The 17,597-nt window shown below is 40.0% G+C and overlaps 5 protein-coding genes across 7 annotated transcripts; 4 read left to right on the top strand and 1 right to left on the bottom strand.

The window, feature by feature from the left end:
* The first annotated feature begins 280 nt into the window (after positions 1 to 280).
* Positions 281 to 3,754, top strand: LOC114826408 (mechanosensitive ion channel protein 8-like). The gene is made up of 5 exons (XM_029106539.2): positions 281 to 1,806; positions 2,058 to 2,181; positions 2,354 to 2,647; positions 2,752 to 2,954; positions 3,200 to 3,754. The coding sequence occupies exons 1-5, from the start codon at positions 419 to 421 to the stop codon at positions 3,498 to 3,500; spliced, it is 2,310 nt and encodes a 769-aa protein (XP_028962372.1). The 5' UTR covers positions 281 to 418; the 3' UTR covers positions 3,501 to 3,754.
* A 1,289-nt stretch (positions 3,755 to 5,043) lies between these two features.
* On the top strand, positions 5,044 to 6,777 carry LOC114826407 (mediator of RNA polymerase II transcription subunit 30-like). The gene is made up of 3 exons (XM_029106538.2): positions 5,044 to 5,570; positions 6,117 to 6,215; positions 6,376 to 6,777. Exons 1-3 carry the CDS (start codon positions 5,184 to 5,186, stop codon positions 6,472 to 6,474), a joined length of 585 nt encoding a protein of 194 aa, XP_028962371.1. The 5' UTR covers positions 5,044 to 5,183; the 3' UTR covers positions 6,475 to 6,777.
* Positions 6,499 to 8,453, top strand: LOC114826406 (glutathione S-transferase-like). Its single transcript, XM_029106537.2, has 3 exons — positions 6,499 to 7,536; positions 7,630 to 7,678; positions 7,781 to 8,453. Exons 1-3 carry the CDS (start codon positions 7,384 to 7,386, stop codon positions 8,233 to 8,235), a joined length of 657 nt encoding a protein of 218 aa, XP_028962370.1. The 5' UTR covers positions 6,499 to 7,383; the 3' UTR covers positions 8,236 to 8,453.
* A 3,180-nt stretch (positions 8,454 to 11,633) lies between these two features.
* On the top strand, positions 11,634 to 13,259 carry LOC103440223 (U11/U12 small nuclear ribonucleoprotein 25 kDa protein). Of its 2 annotated transcripts, none has more exons than XM_008378893.4 (4): positions 11,634 to 12,159; positions 12,286 to 12,391; positions 12,709 to 12,808; positions 13,025 to 13,259. In XM_008378893.4, exons 1-4 carry the CDS (start codon positions 11,934 to 11,936, stop codon positions 13,118 to 13,120), a joined length of 528 nt encoding a protein of 175 aa, XP_008377115.2. In that variant the 5' UTR covers positions 11,634 to 11,933; the 3' UTR covers positions 13,121 to 13,259. The 2 variants fall into 2 exon arrangements, with proteins under 2 accessions (XP_008377115.2, XP_070683095.1); XM_070826994.1 differs by having other exon boundaries at positions 11,722 to 12,159; positions 12,295 to 12,391.
* Positions 13,260 to 13,331: 72 nt separating this feature from the next.
* On the bottom strand, positions 13,332 to 16,887 carry LOC103440225 (high mobility group B protein 9). Of its 2 annotated transcripts, XM_008378896.4 has the most exons (7): positions 16,083 to 16,713; positions 15,890 to 15,968; positions 15,732 to 15,761; positions 15,581 to 15,641; positions 15,248 to 15,346; positions 13,889 to 14,265; positions 13,332 to 13,600 (listed from the first exon to the last, which is right to left on the bottom strand). In XM_008378896.4, the coding sequence occupies exons 1-7, from the start codon at positions 16,229 to 16,231 to the stop codon at positions 13,496 to 13,498; spliced, it is 900 nt and encodes a 299-aa protein (XP_008377118.2). In that variant the 5' UTR covers positions 16,232 to 16,713; the 3' UTR covers positions 13,332 to 13,495. The 2 variants fall into 2 exon arrangements, with proteins under 2 accessions (XP_008377118.2, XP_008377116.2); XM_008378894.4 differs by having other exon boundaries at positions 15,581 to 15,761; positions 16,083 to 16,887.
* Positions 16,888 to 17,597: the final 710 nt, after the last annotated feature.

Here is a 17,597-nt window from a genome sequence, read left to right as displayed (position 1 = left end):
ACGAACAGTCCTTTTCGTCGAAAGAAAGAAAAGATTCGGAAACCGTGGGAAAATGCTGTGATGGCGGTATCACATTGCCAGCCTGTCGTCGATTTTTCTCAAAGAAAGGACTAAAAAAATAGTGGGGAAAGTATAAAGTAACCCTAGTTTTGTCTTTTGTGGTCTTAGCAGGTGCAGCCAAACCCAAATACAAGTGAACAGGTGTCCAATTATAATTATAATTTAATTTCAATTTCAATTTCAATTTTAACTATTGGACACGTGTCCGCTGATTATCGGCAAACATTCCAAACTTTTATTGCACTGCAGTTCCTTAATTGGAAGGTGATAAGAAAATCTTGAGCTACAACTACCTCTACCAGAGCAGCAGCAGTAGTAGGAGCAATCGTATCAAGAAGAAGAAGAAGAGGATTATCAAATGGCAGCGAGGGAAGGACAAGTTCTACCCAAGATCGACGGCGGTGATGCTTCTTCCAGCAAAGATACAGAGACTGCACCAAATGTCGACGGAGAAGCAGCTCCAAGGTCGCCAATAATTCACGGCTCCCCAGAGAACCCTACTGAATCAGTCCAACGGAGAAGCAGAGATCTGCCGGGAGCTTCCTCCAGCCCGGGCGGAGCTCCCGAGATTGTCCGATGCAGCCCCAATGCCTCCCCCCGAAGCTCCTGGAAACCGCCGGTGAGCAAGACCAAGTCCAGGCTGTTCGACCCACCACCTGAGGAACCGTGTGTGAAATCGGACAGAGTTGCGGGCTCCGGACGAACTCCGCGGAGAGATGACGACGCTTCGGCTTTCGATGACGACGACCTCGAAGACATTCCAGATGAGTATAAGAAGATCAAGTTCGATGCCCTCACATTGGTTCAGTGGGTGAGTCTTGTTATCGTTATAGCTGCTTTAGTTTGCAATCTATGGATTCCAGTAATAAGGAAGAAAACTTTGTGGAATCTTCCGCTGTGGAAGTGGGAAATTCTGGTTCTGGCGTTGATTTGTGGTCGTTTGGTTTCGGGTTGGGGAATTCGGGTGATTGTGTTCCTTGTAGAGCGAAATTTCTTGTTGCGAAAACGGGTTTTGTATTTCGTATACGGTTTAAGGAGATCTGTTCAGAATTGTCTGTGGTTAGGATTGGTTTTGTTGGTATGGCGCTTGATTTTTGATAAGAAGGTGGAGGAGAAGACCAAGCATAGGATTTTGCCTTATGTGACCAAGATTTTGGTATGTTTTCTTTTTATGACATTGATTTGGCTGCTGAAGACAATACTTGTTAAGGTTCTTGCCTTGTATTTCCATGTCAACGCCTTTTTCGACCGGATTCAGGAGGCTTTGTTCACTCAGTATGTGTTTGAGACGCTATCTGGTCCCCCTATGTTTGAAAGGCAACACACACGGGAAGAGGAAAAGGCCGCGGCAGCTGAGATTAGGGAGTTTCAGAAGGCCGGGGTTGCTATGCCTCGTGATCTCAGGGCAACTCTTTTTCCGAGGACAAGGAGTGGGAGAGTTGTAGGGAGTGGAAGCCATAATAGCCCCAGAGTAGGGAAGAGTCCCGCGGTTTCTAGGCCAATGTCTGAGAGCCAAGATGAGGAAATCCCGGTTGATCACTTGCAAAAGCTAAATCAGAAGAATGTGTCGGCCTGGAGTATGAGGAGGATGGTAAACATCATACGGCACGGATCCTTAACCACTCTAGATGAACAAATACTGAACTCCAATGTGGGAGACGAGTCTTCTTTGAAGATTACAACTGAATGTCAAGCAAAAGAGGCAGCCAGGAAGATATTCATGAGAGTAGCCAAGCCAGGGTTCCCGTAAGTTTATTCAATTCTTTTCATCATTCGATATTGATATTGTTTGATCTTCCTCTACATGTAAGTTGCACTATGTTTAATTACTGAATGGTTTGATGAGTGCTTTATTCTGTATTTTAGTGTTATCTCTGTGTTAAGTGTTTGATTACATGCTCAGATGTTAAGCTCTATCCTTCCGTTAAAAACATGTAGGGAAGTACTTTTTTGGACTTACCTAGAACGTGTTGTGCTAATGCATTTTGTTGTGACAGACACATTTGCCTGGAGGATTTGATGCGGTTTATGAATAAAGATGAAGCTTTGAAGACGCTTCATCTCTTTGGTGCAGCAAGTGAACATGACAAAATCGGGAAGACCGCTCTTAAAAATTGGGTGGTAATAATGCCTTTTTAACACTTTTACCTTTGGTTCTTGTTTGTTTTTGCTGTTAATCAGCTAGTAAAGTCTATGCATGTCCAAATCTTGGAGAAGCAAGAGGTAAGATATGCTTTCTGCCGTCGATGAACCATTAATTGAAGGATGGATGTGTTTTTCTCATTTCTTGTAGGTCAATGCATTTAAAGAAAGAAGAGCACTAGCATTGTCTTTGACTGATACAAAAACAGCTGTGGACGAACTCCATAAAATTATAAATGTCCTTGTATCTATTGTCATTGTGATAATCTGGCTAATTATTCTTGGGGTTCATGTCAGCCACTACCTTCTCTTAATAAGCTCCCAGCTTCTTTTGCTTGCATTCATCTTTGGGAACACATGTAAGATGGTTTTTGAAGCAATCATCTTTCTATTTGTAAGGCATCCGTTTGATGTGGGTGATCGCTGTGAAGTGGATGGAGTCCAGGTGAAAATTTGAGTCGGAAGTTATGCTTACTGTGTTGTGTGTATTACCTTAGGATTTATGTTTATACAGATTTCCCTAATTGCTTGGTGTTCTCTGCGTTTCAGATGGTAGTTGAAGAGATGAATATATTAACTACAGTCTTTCTGAAGTATGATAACCAGAAGATCATATACCCTAACAGTGTTCTTGCGACCAAGGGAATTGCTAATTATCATCGTAGTCCTGACACGGTTGAATTTATTGATTTCTGTGTTCATATCGCAACTCCTATGGAGAAGGTGGCCACTATGAAAGAAAGACTAAAGAAGTATGCATTCGAACGAATATTTTACTTTTCCTGTTTTTTTTCTCTAATATTTTCGAAACAACACATCCATTCATGTTATGGAATGTTTAGTGTAACGTGTAAAGGCCCTTCGGCCTTTTCTAGGAAGGAAGTACACCCATCATATGATAATCGACTGCATAAAATACGCGTTTTATTGTTGGATCATGTTTATCCAAATTGAATCAGTCTTAATCTGGGCTCTGGCTACTTAACATGTTATGCAGGTATATGAAAAGCAGGAAGGATCACTGGCATGATGATCCGTTGCTGGTCACAAGGGATGTGCTGGATTTGAACAGACTGATGATATCGGTATGGCCGACACACAAGATGAACTATCAGGACATAGAGGAGAGATGGAGGAGGAGAAGCCTTTTGGTCGAAGAGATGATCAAAGTATTCAGAGAGCTCGATATTGAGTACCGGTTACTGCCTATTGACATCAACGTCCGAGCCATGCCAAGTTTAACCTCCGACAGACGTCCTTCAAATTGGACAACCAGTGCCCCGAAGCCAGCAAGTTAATAAACTTCCAAGTACGCTGTTGCCACTTTCAAACTAAGACCTGCAGTACCGGAATGACGGATGAGGGTTCTTCGGAACGAATGATTGATGAGAAATAACAGAAGATGCTTGTAGTTTCAGACACATGTAGGTTATGCATGATGTTTCAATCATGGTAGTTCCTACTCAATCCAGATGTTAAGTTTTGTACTAAACTATTTTGTTTCTATTCTTATTAAAAAAATTCGGAGCTATGGTCTCGAACTTTGGTCTAATTGGAGCTTTAGTCTCTAAATTAAAAATTTGTGAGTGGTGGTTCCTTAACTTGTTATAATTTGTAATAATAATCCTTTTGGCTAACTCCGTTAAACTTTCATTCACTTTTTGTCCCCTTAAACTCTTTGGATGGAAGTTCTAACGGAATACGCCAAAAGCTCCAATCGAGCTAAAGTTCAAGAACCAAGGCTCCAATTGAGCTAAAGTTCAGAAACCAAAGCTCCAATCGAGCTAAAATTTAGAAACCATTGCTTCAGCCGAGTTCATGCGCTGATAGAATGCGCTAATTTACAGCTGAATGTTTTTTAAGATTTAGGTTGAGTTGACCGAAATTATATGTTAAGTTCGGGTCTCATCCTTGAACAACATTTGAAAGAAAAAAAAAAGAACATTACTTGGCTACTTAAATATAAGTAGGAACTCCTACTCAAAACTTTTAGTATTTCAATCACAGAGCTTTGTACTTATCAAGGTTCTAAAAGTCGCTAGGCGCTAGTCGGGCGGCGGGCTGGGGCCTAGCGCCTAGGCGGACTAGGCGAATTTAAGTAAATCTATCATATTTCAGGTAAATAAGTGTCTGCTTCTACTTGAAATATATATAATTTTATCATAAACTACAAAATAGAATGCATATATATCATGAAGTATTGGAACATAATGAAAACATGTGAAATAAGGATATAATGTTTGTTCATTCAAGTAAGCAACAAGTCTCTTACAATTTATTGAAGAAAAAAAAATGCAAAATGAAAGTTATGTATTTTCTGTCTAAGTGAGTTGCAACCTAGGCGGGTCTAGGCGGGTGCCTAGGCGGGTCTAGGCGGGTGCCTAGGCGGGCTAGGCAGGTGCCTAGGTGGTCTAGGCGGTGGACTAGGGCCTAGGCATTAATCGGGGCGGTGGGCTGGGACCTAGCGCCTAGGCGGCTCTAGGCGGGGATTTTTAGAACAGTGGTACTTATAATCAAAACGGTTCATATTATCAATCACATTGTAAAGATCATATCTGCAAAAAATAAATTAAAACTAAAGTCGTTTAGTCAATCTATTATAGCAAATACATAGACAACTTGTAATGTTTTTACCAATTCCATTCATTTGTTTTTATATAGTTCAACGACTAAACAACTTTAGTTTTAACTGATTTATTTCAAAGATGATTTTTAACTTTAGTTTTAACTGATTTATTTCAAAGATGATTTTTATAAGATGATTTATAATATGAACAATTCTAATTATAAATATGAAATTCGATATATCCACGACGAACAATTTTAATTCATCATTTGAATAGTCAATTATTGTTCGAAAAGAATACAAGGGCCCAATAACATAAGATCTACAACGCCTAAGAAACTGCTGTTTTATCTCCATTGTCAAAACACTTTCTCCATAATCCATTCTCACTCTCCGTCGCGCAGCTTCCAATAGAATGGAAGAGAAGGATGCCAATGAATTAACAGCAAGCCCTCAGACGACGCAAGAGCTAGCAATGGAAGGCCAGAAGCATCTAGAAGAAACCATCGAGGCAGCTTTCCAGATCCTCTCCTCCATGAACGACGAGCTCTGCAACCCCACCTTGTGGTCCTCCACCGGCACCGCCTCCTCTAACGCTGCAAATGGCCCTTCCTCCCACTCTAATGGCGTCAATAACGGCGATTCGTCTTCTTCTGAAAACACTTCTTCCCATTACCATGGAGACTTGGTTGGCGCTGGTGGTCCTGGCACCGGTGGAGCTCTTGAGGAGGCTCGATTTCGGTATAAGAAATCTGTGGGCTGGCTTCGTGCCGTTCTCGCCGCAATTCCCAAATCTCAGAAGGTGATTTCTGACACCCTTTTCTTTAATTTGGTCAATTTTCGATCCATAGTTGTCAAATTAAATAGTGAAATTGCCTACATAATCACATTTATGCATTCGTATTTAACCAATGCCAATGACCATGTAAAGTATGATTTCTTCAAGTGGTTATTTGTGTGGTGGAGGATCCAGTGCAGTGTTTTTTTAATTTATAAAATCAGGAAATAATTGAAATTACTTGATTGACTGAACCACTTGAACTGGATGAGTAGAGATTTCCGTTGATTTTGCGTAGGAAAGTGACAAGCTTTAACCGCTGAATTGAATGAAATGTTTGCTCCGTTTACTTGAAATCTCGAACTTCGTGAAATGCAGCAAATGCTTCAATGAAAAACTTGGAATGTTATAAGAGTCAACACTTTAGGTATATTGTCATTGTGAATGGTTCTTTGTCTTGAGTTTATATGTGTGTATGCATCTAATCTGAGTGGTTTTATTTTGGATTGAGATATCACAGTTTGTGAACCATATTAGTTAGCTAACATACATATGTTCATTTTAAAATAGGCAACATACAAAACTAGTTCAACTGCAGTCGGTTCAGAATCACCGGCAGATGAAGCTGAAATTGAGAAGTTAGATGAGCGAGCCACCAATTTGAGAAAGGTAAGGTTGATGATTTCTCATCTACCATGTCTGGAGGGGTTGAACCTTGTTTGGAGAGTTCATGTCTTTAATTATATGGAATTTTAGTCTTTGACAAGCGCTTTAGCTGTTGCTCCAATGTTTCTGTGAAAGTTTCAATCGACGTTGTTTTGTTTTGTAGGAGCTTGCGAACAAGAATTTGTATATCAAATTTCTAATAGATCAACTACGGGATCTTATCACTGACATATCAACTTGGCAAAGTCCTTGTTCCGTCTGACTTCAGGAAGAATCTTCCTGCAGGTGATGCTGCTTTTATATTAACTTTGCACAATCAGTGAAACCTTAATATCTTTGATTGTGTACGTTTTCCAATCAGTTTAGCGACGGGCTTATTATGTTTCACGAGGAAAATATTAGGTGAGAAATAGAATAGTGAAGAGGTTTCTAAATCATGAGATATCTGATGTTAAAGATCGACTTGTCGATTCTAATTTCGGATTTGGTAGCTCAATTCTTCTTCCATTGTCTTGCATGTATTCAATGTCTGATTTGAAAGATATATGAAATATCAGTTTCCCAAGGCTTCGTTTCTCGTCCAAATTGTTAATGTGCATGATTCTCTCCTGCTCATCATTTTTCTTGAGCGAGCGTTATTTAGTTTAATTTCAACCGTTCTTTATTGTCTTTTGATGCTTAGGAGAGCAAAACTCTTGTTAATGCTAGGGGTGATTTGGGTTACTGGGCCGAGACCAGTTATATTAACCCGATTCATCTATTCTCATTTCCCTACGTTCTTTAAGCTCAAAACAAATTTGGGCCTTTAAAATATTTAAAAAAAACCAGTGAGCTTTGCGTTTATAAGTTGAGAAATGCTATGAAAACTCTCTAAAAAGTGGGACTCTCTGTGGACTCTGTCATGTTATATTTTCGGCACAGTAATTTATAACGTTGACATGATAATTTACGTTAAACTGTTAGACGACAGAGAGTAAATGAAGAGTAACATTTCTCTTGTAAGTTTTAGTGGCATCTTTTACAGTTAGGTGAGGTGGTGGGACCAACGAACCCACCATTTTTAAGTAAGGGATAAAGTGGCAGAGCATCTCGTCCTCCTTTTGTATGGTGTAAAACAGTACAAGAAGACAATTGGAAACCCATCCAATCTCAAAATCCAAGTCCAAATCGAATGGCGACTCCGGTGAAGGTGTACGGACCACCGTTATCGACGGCGGTGTCAAGAGTGTTGGCCTGTCTCCATGAGAAAGGGGTGGACTATCAGCTCATTTCCGTCAACATGGCCAAAGGCGAGCACAAGAAGCCCGACTACCTCAAGATTCAGGTATCGTTTCCTATATAATATAGCGTGTGTATATATATATGTATACATTCTCTCACTCACAGACTCACATTCATGATATGGTGTTCCTTTAAGCCATTCGGACAAGTACCAGCTTTTGAAGACGAAGACATCTCCCTCTTCGGTATATATCCTAATGTCTTTGTTTTTATTTCATTAATTCGGCAGCGAATTCCTAATTATGGATAATTTAATTGGTTTATTTATTTATGATTTTTTCACTCAGAATCCAGAGCCATATGCCGGTACATATGTAACAAGTATGCAGATAAGGGAAACAAGGGTTTGTACGGAATGAATCCATTGGCGAAAGCCTCAATAGATCAGTGGCTGGAGGCCGAAGGGCAGAGCTTCAGCCCTCCGAGCTCAACGCTGGTGTTTCAGCTAGCATTTGCGCCGAGAATGAAGCTGAAGCAAGACGAGGGAGTGATAAGGCAGAACGAAGAGAAGCTTGCCAAGGTGCTGGATGTGTACGAAAAGAGGCTGGGGGGGAGCCGGTTCTTGGCGGGGGATGAATTCTCGCTGGCTGATCTGTCGCACTTGCCCAACACGCAGTACCTGGTGAATGCCACGGACAGGGGAGAGCTGATTACTTCGAGAGAGAATGTGGGAAGGTGGTGGTCTGAGATATCGAGCCGGGAGTCGTGGCAGAAGGTGGTTGAGATGCAAAAGCCTACTTAAAGTTGATCAGCCCTGCAGTTAGCTCACTTAATTGCAGACTTGAATAAATTAGTTGTTGATGTTCTTCAACCAGAAACCTTCTTGTTAGGTTTTGTTGAGTTTGGAGACTGTTTTGGTAAAGAGTTTGCTAAATTTGTGATGATTTCTTGTTACATTTTTTATTTAACAAATGAATGTTTCTAAATTACTCTGATATACGAAGAGGAAAATTCAATCCAGGTGCACGAGTTTAACTGGATGACGTAAAGCATGTGTAGATGTTGGGCTTTATACATGGACTACTCAAGTCTGATTCATTAAATAATTTGAGATTCTACCCGAATACCAATTGGCATGGAGAGAGTAGTTAACTCTTTTAAATTTTGTAGAAATCGAAATTTTGGTGAAATAAATGTACCAATGCATTAAAATTACAACATCCACTTATTTCACCTACATCATCCACTTACTTCACCTACAACCTACACTCATTTCACCTACATCATCCACTTACTTCACAAAAAAAATGATGGTGGCGATTCATTCTCAAAGCCTATAAATAGGTTTCTCTATCAAGCGATCAAAACACCAATTCACATATACATTTCTCTACTCCCAAATTAGAAGAGAATTTCCCAAATTCTTGAAGTTATGAAACTCTAAAGCTTTCAAGCCTCCAACCTCTCAAATTCCCAAGAATCCTGGAGGATCAAGAAAGCTCTCTTTGTTCTTCATCAAATCTTTGAAGAAATCCACACAACTGATCATCAAGATCAAGCCCCGAAGGCTCTTGAAGATCCGTTCATACGTTTATCAAGATCAAGCCCAAAGGCCTTGAAGATCCGTTCATCTATCAACCTTCAAGATCAAGCCCCGAAGGCCCTTGAAGAAACTTCCAACCGTTCATCCAAGATCAAGCCTCAAAGGCCCTTGGATCAACAACACAATCCACAAATCTACACCTTATGGAGATCGAATCAGATGACCAAATTACAAAGAGATTGTAACCCTAAAATCATTAACACCAAAATATTATTTTGTACACATGTTCTTGCTTCAGGAATTTTATGTGTTCACAAATTTGGCACGCCCCGTGGGATCATCTCTACCTCTCACTCTTTCTCTGTTTAAGAAATCCAAAGCACACCTCCAAAATCAATGGCGTCAAATGAGGGACAGGCCGTTCTCGCAACCATCGGCTCTACCTCTATTGTACAACAGCTGGCTCAAATGAGTGAAGCAATTGAAAGGCTCACAAAGACCGCGAAGGAGAAAAACTTGCAAATCACCGCACTCATCAACCGTCTAGAGGTGCATCACGACGTGAAAGCAGAACCAAGCTCCCTTCCAACCAAGAGGACCGAATAAGGTTTCGACCCAAACACCTACAAGCTCATGTTAAAGGCTGGGTACGACTTTGCTTCCTCTTCAAATCTTGGAAAGAAGGTTGCAAACATCGTCAGCAATAAAGAACATAACCTCACCGAGACTCAAAAGAAGTTGAAGGAGCATGGTTACAGAGTTGACAACAACAAAGCTGGACTTGGCTTCACATCAAATGCACCCGTGAAGATTAGCGTAAGCATTGAACAAGATCAAGATGAGCCTAAACCGGCCCCTCGAACTTCAGTCTTCGCTAGCCTGAATCGTTCAAAACCCATAATTTCGGCACTTAATCGCATTGGTGTTCACAAACTTGAAGACGGAAGTTCGGTCTTGACCACCAATGCTATCAAGTGTCGAAATTATGGGTTTTGAACAATTCAGGCTATCGAATACTGAAGTTCGAGGGGCGGGTTTAGGCTTCTCTTGATCTTGTTCAATGCTCACGATGATATGTTGAGCGCTAGCATTTTTCGCTTTGCTTGAAATCTTCATGGGTGCATTTGGTGTGAAGCCAAGTCTAGCTTTGTTGTTGTCAACTCCATAACCATGCTCCTTCAACTTCTTTTAAGACTCGGTGAGGTTACGTTCTCTGTCGTTGACGATGTTTGCAACCTTCTTTCCAAGATTTGAAAAGGAAGGGAAGTCGTACCCAGCCTTTGACATAAGCTTGTAGGCGTTTGGGTCGAAACCTTCTTCGGTCCTCTTGGTTGGAAGGGAGCTTGGTTCTGCTTTCAAGTCGTGATGCACCTCTAGACGGTTGATGAGTGCAGTGATTTGCAAGTTTTTCTCCTCCGCAATCTTTGTGAGCCTTGCAATTACTTCACTCATTTGAGCCAGTTGTTGTTCAATGGAGGTAACGCCGATAGTTGCGTGAACGGCTTGTCCCTCATTTGACGCCATTGATTTTGGAGGTGTGCTTTGGATTTCTTGAATGGAGAAAGAGATAGGAAGTAGAGATGATCTCACCAGGCGTGCCAAATTTGTGAACACGGCAAATTCCTGAAACAAGAATACGTGTACAAAATAATATTTTGGTGTTAATGATTTTGGGGTTACAATCTCTTTGTAATTTGGTCCTCTGATTCGATCTCCATAAGTTGTAGATTTGTGGATAGTGTTGTTGATCCAAGGGCATTTGAGGTTTGATCTTGGATGAACGGTTAAAAGTTTTTTCAAGGGCATTCGGAGCTTGATCTTGAAGGTTGATGGATGAACGGATCTTTAAGGGCCTTTGGGCTTGATCTTGATAAACAGATGAACGGATCTTCAAGGACCTTCAGGGCTTGATCTTGATGATCAGTTGTGTGGATTTCTTCAAGGATTTGACGAAGAACGAAGAGAGTTTTCTTGATCCTCCGGGATTCTTGGGAATTTGGGAGGTTGAAGGCTTGAAAGCTTTAGAGTTTCATAGCTTCAAGGATTTGGGGAATTCTCTTTTAATTTGGGAGTAGATAAATGTTTATGCGAATTGGTGTTTTGATCCATTGCCTATTTATAGGCTTTGAGAATGAATCACCACCATTTTTTTTTTTTTGTGAAGTAAGTGGATGATGTAGGTGAAATGAGTGGAGGTTGTAGGTGAAATGAGTGGATGATGTAGGTAAAATGAGTGGAGATTGTAAGTGAAGTAAATGGATGATGTATGTGAAATGAATGGAGGTTGTAGGTGAAATGAGTGGAGGTTGTAGGTAAAATGAGTGGATGATTGTAGGTGAAGTAAGTGGATGATGTATGTGAAATGAGTGGAGGTTGTAGGTGAAGTAAGTGAGTGGAGATTGTAGGTGAAGTAAGTGGAGATTGTAGATGAAGTAAGTGGATGATGTAGGTGAAATGAGTGGATGATGTAGGTAAAATGAGTGGAGATTATAGGTGAAGTAAGTGGATGATGTAGGTAAAATGAGTGGAGATTATAGGTGAAGTAAGTGGATGATATAGGTGAAATGAGTTGAGGTTGTAATTTTAATGCATTGGTACATTTGTTTCACCGAAATTTTAATATCTACAAGTTTATGCGAGGTTTTTTTCTTTTTGATATGGACAACTTTCCGTATTTTCAAATGTTTTTCCAACTTTAATACGTGGACAATAATATCACTAGCGCAATGAACGTGTGACCGTCGGACTTCACTAGATCTACTACTTAATTTATTCCTAATTAGGGTAAATATTGTGGTGCAAGTGGAATAAATTGAAACACCCAATACACCTAGTAAAATTGGTTGGGGTCTTAAAGAAAACCAAAAAAGAAAGATCCCGCGAAAAGCCATTAGCTGTGGCTTGTTTCGTTCAGCGAGAGGCCGACCTAAGACCAAGAGCAGTGAGCTCAATCGCCGATGGAGTCGGATGCGAAGGGGAAGGCGGAGATAAGCGTGGAAGGATACAAGGAAAGCAACATAAAGAAAGCCAGGTTGCAGTCGACGCTTGCTGCCCTTGTCAATGATCCTATACTTTCCGACGTTCCCAAAAAACCAACCTTATCCGACGTCGACACTCTCATCAGCCTCGAATTGGGCAGCGCCATGCGCATCTCCGTCCTCAAGCTCGACGGCACTTTCTTCGGTCGGTACTATTCACCTCGGCATTTTCTCGAACACTTCATCTGCCAAAATTTTCTTTTTTTTTTCGTGTATTGTCAATGTATACTGAAGAAAAAACTGATGCGTTTGATTTTGCTTGACTGTGAAGATGTGGCAGTGATGAATTCTGCAACGGTGAAGGACCTTAAGCTTGCAATCAGGAAGAAAATCAATGAGATGGAGCAATCCAAGATGGGTCACCGCCACATTTCATGGTAAGTTCAAAATTGATATTGTTCTGTTTGTGTTTGAAGATGAATATGGTTGTCCTGTCATCGTCTGCGGTTTGCTGATATAGCTGGGTCGCTTGGCCTCGTGACATTTTAATGTAGTTTTTATTCAGTTCGGGCTTTAATGAAAAATGTTTGAAAATTTTGAGTCTTAACGATAAGGACAAAATAAATGGAAAAATAAATAATACCATGATTAACTTTTGAATGTAAATATATGATTTTTTGTTAAAATAAACAGTACCTTTTCGTTAAAGTTCTCTACGATTAATTACAATTTGATTCGATGTGTTTGCAATCAGGAAGCACGTTTGGAGGAATTTTTGCCTCTCATACCACAATGAGAAGCTACTTGATGACAATGCTCCAGTTCAGCATTTTGGCATACACAATCATTCTCAGGTTTCCTCTACTATTTGGAATGTTATTCGTTCGAGTTGTTACTTCATTTAGGCTTACTTGTATATAGCAATGGTTGTTAAACTATATACAGATTTGCATTTTAGCTTCCCAAATTCAAACAAATTGGTCTAGCCGTCTTCCAATTTCACCCCGAGTTGCATCGTTGGTCTTTTCCGTCAGTTCTGTCAACTTATTTACAGCTATCCATGTCCTCAGGTGCATTTTGTTCCTCATATTGCTCTCAAGGATTCTCGTAAGCATTCGAAGAGGAGGAGACACCGCTTCTTTCACGGCCTCAGCAAGCTTTCTTGATGCTTCATAGTATTTGCACGGTTTATCTGCTTTTTCCTTTGCTTAATCTTTCTTGCACCACAATGATGCGCAGCTTATGGTTTTTCATTGCTGTAAATATACAACGTTCTGTTTTGCAATAAGATGAGATATTCATGGAGCCTCATTTTACCAAAAACTAAAAATCACCCTCTAACTAATAAAATACGATAAAAAGATCGAAGCGGGGAAGGAGTTCCTAAGTGCATCTTGCATTGAAAGTTTGAAACTAAAGATTGTGATTTTGATCATGTCTCAGAGCAAAATGGTTTGCATAAACTTTCTGTTTGAAAACCATAAACTACCACATAAAACTCTCTACACGCATCCGAAAAGCTCACTCGAGCTGGAATCGACTTAGTTTCCATGGCCTGTCTGAATCTTGAGCCGCAAACTTTCCTTGTACTCTTTCAACTCTCTCTTGTATCTTGCTTTGTCTTGCAGCCCAATATTCTGGTAAACCTAATAATAAAAAAATTGACAAAAGAATGTGATAAATATAAATATGAAAGAAGGTAATTAAGCAACTATATATACGTAGGAGCAGCTAAGTGGGGATCCCGTTTTACTCTAGCAAGGCATAATTAAGGATAAGCCTGCGGCTTATGGACGATAGGGCCCATAGGAACCATGTATTTACCGTCTAGAATCCTTATGGTGAATACATGGTTCCTATGGGCCCTACCGTCCCTTTATATAATAGAACGAGATCCCTGCTAAGAAGTATATATGTTATCTATTCGCGGTTACCAGCCTCTCTTCTGCAGGGAGTTTGTTCCAAGACTCGCCAATCATCTTGGTAAACTCCCTCTCTCTGTTTGGGTAAAGGGACTTGAGCTTGAAATGCGTTTCTGCAAAGAAGAAATTGTAGCCGCTCCGGTTGGGTTTTGGGTGGTTGGGGTCTGTCCTCCTCCTTGATCTCCTCCTCCTCGAACCTGCAACACGACCAGATCTTGTGGACGTGTAGGGTACAATGGCATTGACAGGTTCGGGGGATGGAGTTGGATTAGGAGGACCGGCTAGAGTCTGCTGGTTAGAGTGGTAGAGTACTCCACTGAGAATCTCCGAACCCAACTTCACCGTTACAAGATAGCCGCAATTGAATTTCCCATCAATTGTTCCAGTACCTGAAAAAAGAGAAGAAAAAAATAGACATCATCGTCATGATGTTTTTATTCTAATTAACCTTGATTAAGTTGAAATTTGATTGATCACTGATCTAGATCTTAGTTGCATTCCATGCTCCAAACAAAAACCTCATTCGTGGATGATACGAGGAAACATAATCATTCGTTAAAAATATTGGATTAAAATGGTCCCATATCTGTCGTGTGTGGGGGTGAGATCGACCCATCAATGCATGCTGGGACATACGATATATATCTATGTCATAAAAGTTGGAAGTTTAAGTATATATCCATGTCAAAAAAGTTAGAAGTTTAGGAAAGTGCTATTCAGGCTATTCACAAATCTATTTTTACCTTTCAGAAACTCTTTATTAATTTTTTGCAATTGATTTTCTTCAATTTATTTGATCCGACGATCAAAAATTAAAAAATATGTAATAAGTAAAATAAACGTTCATCACCCAAATTTGGAGATTTTTATCATAAGATTGTGATTGTCTCTAAAAAACTTCATTCAATTTCTAAATTTTTTAATCATCCATATATGTGAACAAATTGATAATTATGGTAGCATCCTCTTGATAAAAATTTCAATTTGTTTATTATACGGATGGTTAAACCCTCTTTTAAGTTGAATGATTTTTTTAGTTGATAATAAAGAGTCAAATTACGACGTTTGTACAATTAATAATGTCACATTAGTATTAAAAGAGAAATGACTCCTTACAAGTAAAGAATTAAGTTGTGTCTATGTCTTAATTCAGCATAACATGATAAAGCTTATCACTATTCCTTTAAAACACTACAATATTTAAAAGAAATACAAAAATGTTTTTGTTGTTGTTTTCGTGTGTGTTTGTTGGGGGGTGGGGGGGTTGCCAGAAAAACCATATCAAACATTTGTGGTGAGTGGTTGTGCGATTGAAATCACCTTATCCAATATGATCTGTGTATCGAGAAAAATGAGCCCTATAATATATACCTTCATCAGTGACCGAAACCGGACAATCATTTACGGGTTTGGTTCCTTTGGCACCTTTACCTTTGGGAGAATATTCCACCAGCGCCGGTCCTGGTTTCTCTGCGCACTCACAACGGTTACTAATGGAAAATGCAGAAACAAAGAGACACGGAAACTAAACTATTATTTACTTGAACCTCCGAAAATATAAAAGCAAAAGCCGGCAACGCAAAAAGATACCGGAAAAGGAAGCACTTATGAGCAAAAAGGTCATATGATATCCGCAGTCAAGATACAGAAAGCAAAAGCCAATTGCATCGGTAAAAAAAAAGAGGGTAAGAATTAAATGAATACCTGAGGATGAGGGTGAGGGTGTGGGGGTAGATAAAGGACCCTGTGTCCTAAAAAAGTGAACCTGTTCGTAATGGTAAAGAAGGGTTGAGTAGTGTTTCCTCAACACAAACGAAGCGCTTGTTGTTGTTGGGGAGAACATGAAAACACCTACCACTTCCCTCCATTTCTTCTCTGCAACTACCTGCATATATAATTTAATACATATGATTTTCTAGTTTTTCTTTTATCCCTTAACTAAAAAATGAAAATGTTAATAATAATAATTTAATTTAGTTAAATGAAGAAATATAGATAAATAGATAGCCAAACCTTCTCAAAGCCACCCCTCCTTGTTACCTCTAAATATAACACGTGCAAATCTAGCTCCTTCCCTCCAATCACAGGAACCCTTGAAGAAAAAATAGATAATAAAATTCCTGACCTTTAAAGTGAATAAATTTAATTTTGTGATCATACAAAATAAAGAAAAATAAGAGGAGAAGGAGAAGAAGAGTAGGGTTACATAAACTTGGTGGTGTTGATCTTGAAATGGAAGCGCCGGAGAGTGTCCCAGAAAACAACAGCGTCCTTCACAACCTCCTCGTGAGTGGCAAGTGGTGCTGGATAATGCACACCCTGCAGAACCTGCTCTCTCCTCACCACCGGCGACATCTCCTCCCCCTCTCTTCTTCTCCGCCACACCCTCGCCGGAAAGCCACCAACAAGGGTGAGAATAAAGAATACACTAATGAGAAATACAACAGTTTTAAGTAAAAGAGTAAAGAGTGTACAAAGAGCAAAGAAAGCGATGATTTCCAGGATAAGCTTAACGCGTAACTAAGCTATACAGTAAATACTCTGACCAAAGCTTAAAAAGGAAATTGGGACGCGTGAGATGTATGTAACGCCTGTGCCGAATTGATTTTTTCTGTCATTTCGAAGCCTCCTCTTAAGCTAATTAATTAATTGTGCTCTCTCTACTCTCTCTCTCTCTCCTCCGTGTAATGTTTGAGTTGTTCAAAGACTGACATCCATTTGTACGTAACTAGCTAGCTCTGTGTAATATCTCTCTGAGGACTGAGAGAGAGGAGAAACGAGAAACCTCACTTCTCTCTCTTGTCTTTGTGCGAAGTCCGAGAGATGAGGTTTGACGTGCAGTCTCCTTTCATGTCTCTTCCCTATTTATCTCACACGCGTCTTTCGTTTTAACGGTGGTTAACTTCTGTTAAGTTATATTATTCTGCAAGGGAAAATAATAATAAAAAATCCAGTAAACTTTCATCCGAACACCACGACCAGCTCAAAAGTTGCAAAATTCTCATTAATGCGTGTTCAGTCCAATACTGATCGTGTTCCAGGAAATGCTGGAGAAGACGTTCCATGAAACAACATATCTTTGAAGATCCTTAGCCGTTGATCTAGTGCCTATGAAACTGTTGACTGAAACAAAATCTTGGCGTACATCCGCTGGAAGATACTGACCAGTGGCAGTGACCACCTTCTCTGGTTGTTTCCAGTGCATTCAACCCCATCAAAAGCTTATCCATGCACGCTACCTGCACGCTACCTGCACCGTTGATTAAGTTTGACTATTTGACTCCGGTCCTTGCGCTATTTGGGGGCCCGGATTTGGTAAATACCATATAGTATGTGTTTGGTGATTTCTCTCCATCACTGCAGCTAGCTGCCGGGTGGTTTAAGATTGCCGTGCACGAAAATCCTTTTCACCATTTATGCCCGGTCTCATGTTTATCCCTCAACTATTTATCAATTATCATAAGATTTTGCATGGCATTAATAATTCTGTAGGAGTATAACTAGAGCTATCGTAAATATTGTCTTACCAAAGTTCTCCTGATGAACAATAGTTCACTGCCTTATTATATTTAGAATAGTAGTTGACTTCCCGCAGTTAGTCAACTTTGTTTAAAGCGAATTTGGGATGGGTGTACTGTTTTATTTCTCGACAAGGATTGTCTGTCCTCCTACTTCCGGTGCCCTCCTGTTCCCTGCTGTTTTATGTGGTTACGGTTAAATC

The sequence above is a fragment of the Malus domestica genome, chromosome 08 (genome assembly GCF_042453785.1).
Source record: "Malus domestica chromosome 08, GDT2T_hap1".
Classification (NCBI taxonomy): Eukaryota; Viridiplantae; Streptophyta; class Magnoliopsida; order Rosales; family Rosaceae; genus Malus; species Malus domestica.
Note: the sequence above shows the minus strand (reverse complement) of the source record. Positions and strands in the feature narration are given on the sequence as shown.

Coding starts and splice junctions, on each gene's coding strand:
- LOC114826408 (XM_029106539.2), top strand. CDS start 419: ATGGCAGCGAGGGAAGGACAAGTTCTACCCAAGATCGACGGCGGTGAT. Junction 1,807..2,057: donor GTAGCCAAGCCAGGGTTCCC/GTAAGTTTATTC, acceptor TTGTTGTGACAG/ACACATTTGCCTGGAGGATT. Junction 2,955..3,199: donor ATGAAAGAAAGACTAAAGAA/GTATGCATTCGA, acceptor CATGTTATGCAG/GTATATGAAAAGCAGGAAGG.
- LOC103440225 (XM_008378894.4), bottom strand. CDS start 16,231: ATGTCGCCGGTGGTGAGGAGAGAGCAGGTTCTGCAGGGTGTGCATTAT. Junction 15,969..16,082: donor ATCAACACCACCAAGTTTAT/GTAACCCTACTC, acceptor TTTTTCTTCAAG/GGTTCCTGTGATTGGAGGGA. Junction 15,347..15,580: donor ACCCTCACCCTCATCCTCAG/GTATTCATTTAA, acceptor GTGAGTGCGCAG/AGAAACCAGGACCGGCGCTG.
- LOC114826406 (XM_029106537.2), top strand. CDS start 7,384: ATGGCGACTCCGGTGAAGGTGTACGGACCACCGTTATCGACGGCGGTG. Junction 7,537..7,629: donor CCGACTACCTCAAGATTCAG/GTATCGTTTCCT, acceptor TGTTCCTTTAAG/CCATTCGGACAAGTACCAGC. Junction 7,679..7,780: donor CGAAGACATCTCCCTCTTCG/GTATATATCCTA, acceptor TTTTTCACTCAG/AATCCAGAGCCATATGCCGG.
- LOC103440223 (XM_008378893.4), top strand. CDS start 11,934: ATGGAGTCGGATGCGAAGGGGAAGGCGGAGATAAGCGTGGAAGGATAC. Junction 12,392..12,708: donor GGTCACCGCCACATTTCATG/GTAAGTTCAAAA, acceptor GTTTGCAATCAG/GAAGCACGTTTGGAGGAATT. Junction 12,809..13,024: donor GCATACACAATCATTCTCAG/GTTTCCTCTACT, acceptor CCATGTCCTCAG/GTGCATTTTGTTCCTCATAT.
- LOC114826407 (XM_029106538.2), top strand. CDS start 5,184: ATGGAAGAGAAGGATGCCAATGAATTAACAGCAAGCCCTCAGACGACG. Junction 5,571..6,116: donor CAATTCCCAAATCTCAGAAG/GTGATTTCTGAC, acceptor ATTTTAAAATAG/GCAACATACAAAACTAGTTC. Junction 6,216..6,375: donor GAGCCACCAATTTGAGAAAG/GTAAGGTTGATG, acceptor TTTGTTTTGTAG/GAGCTTGCGAACAAGAATTT.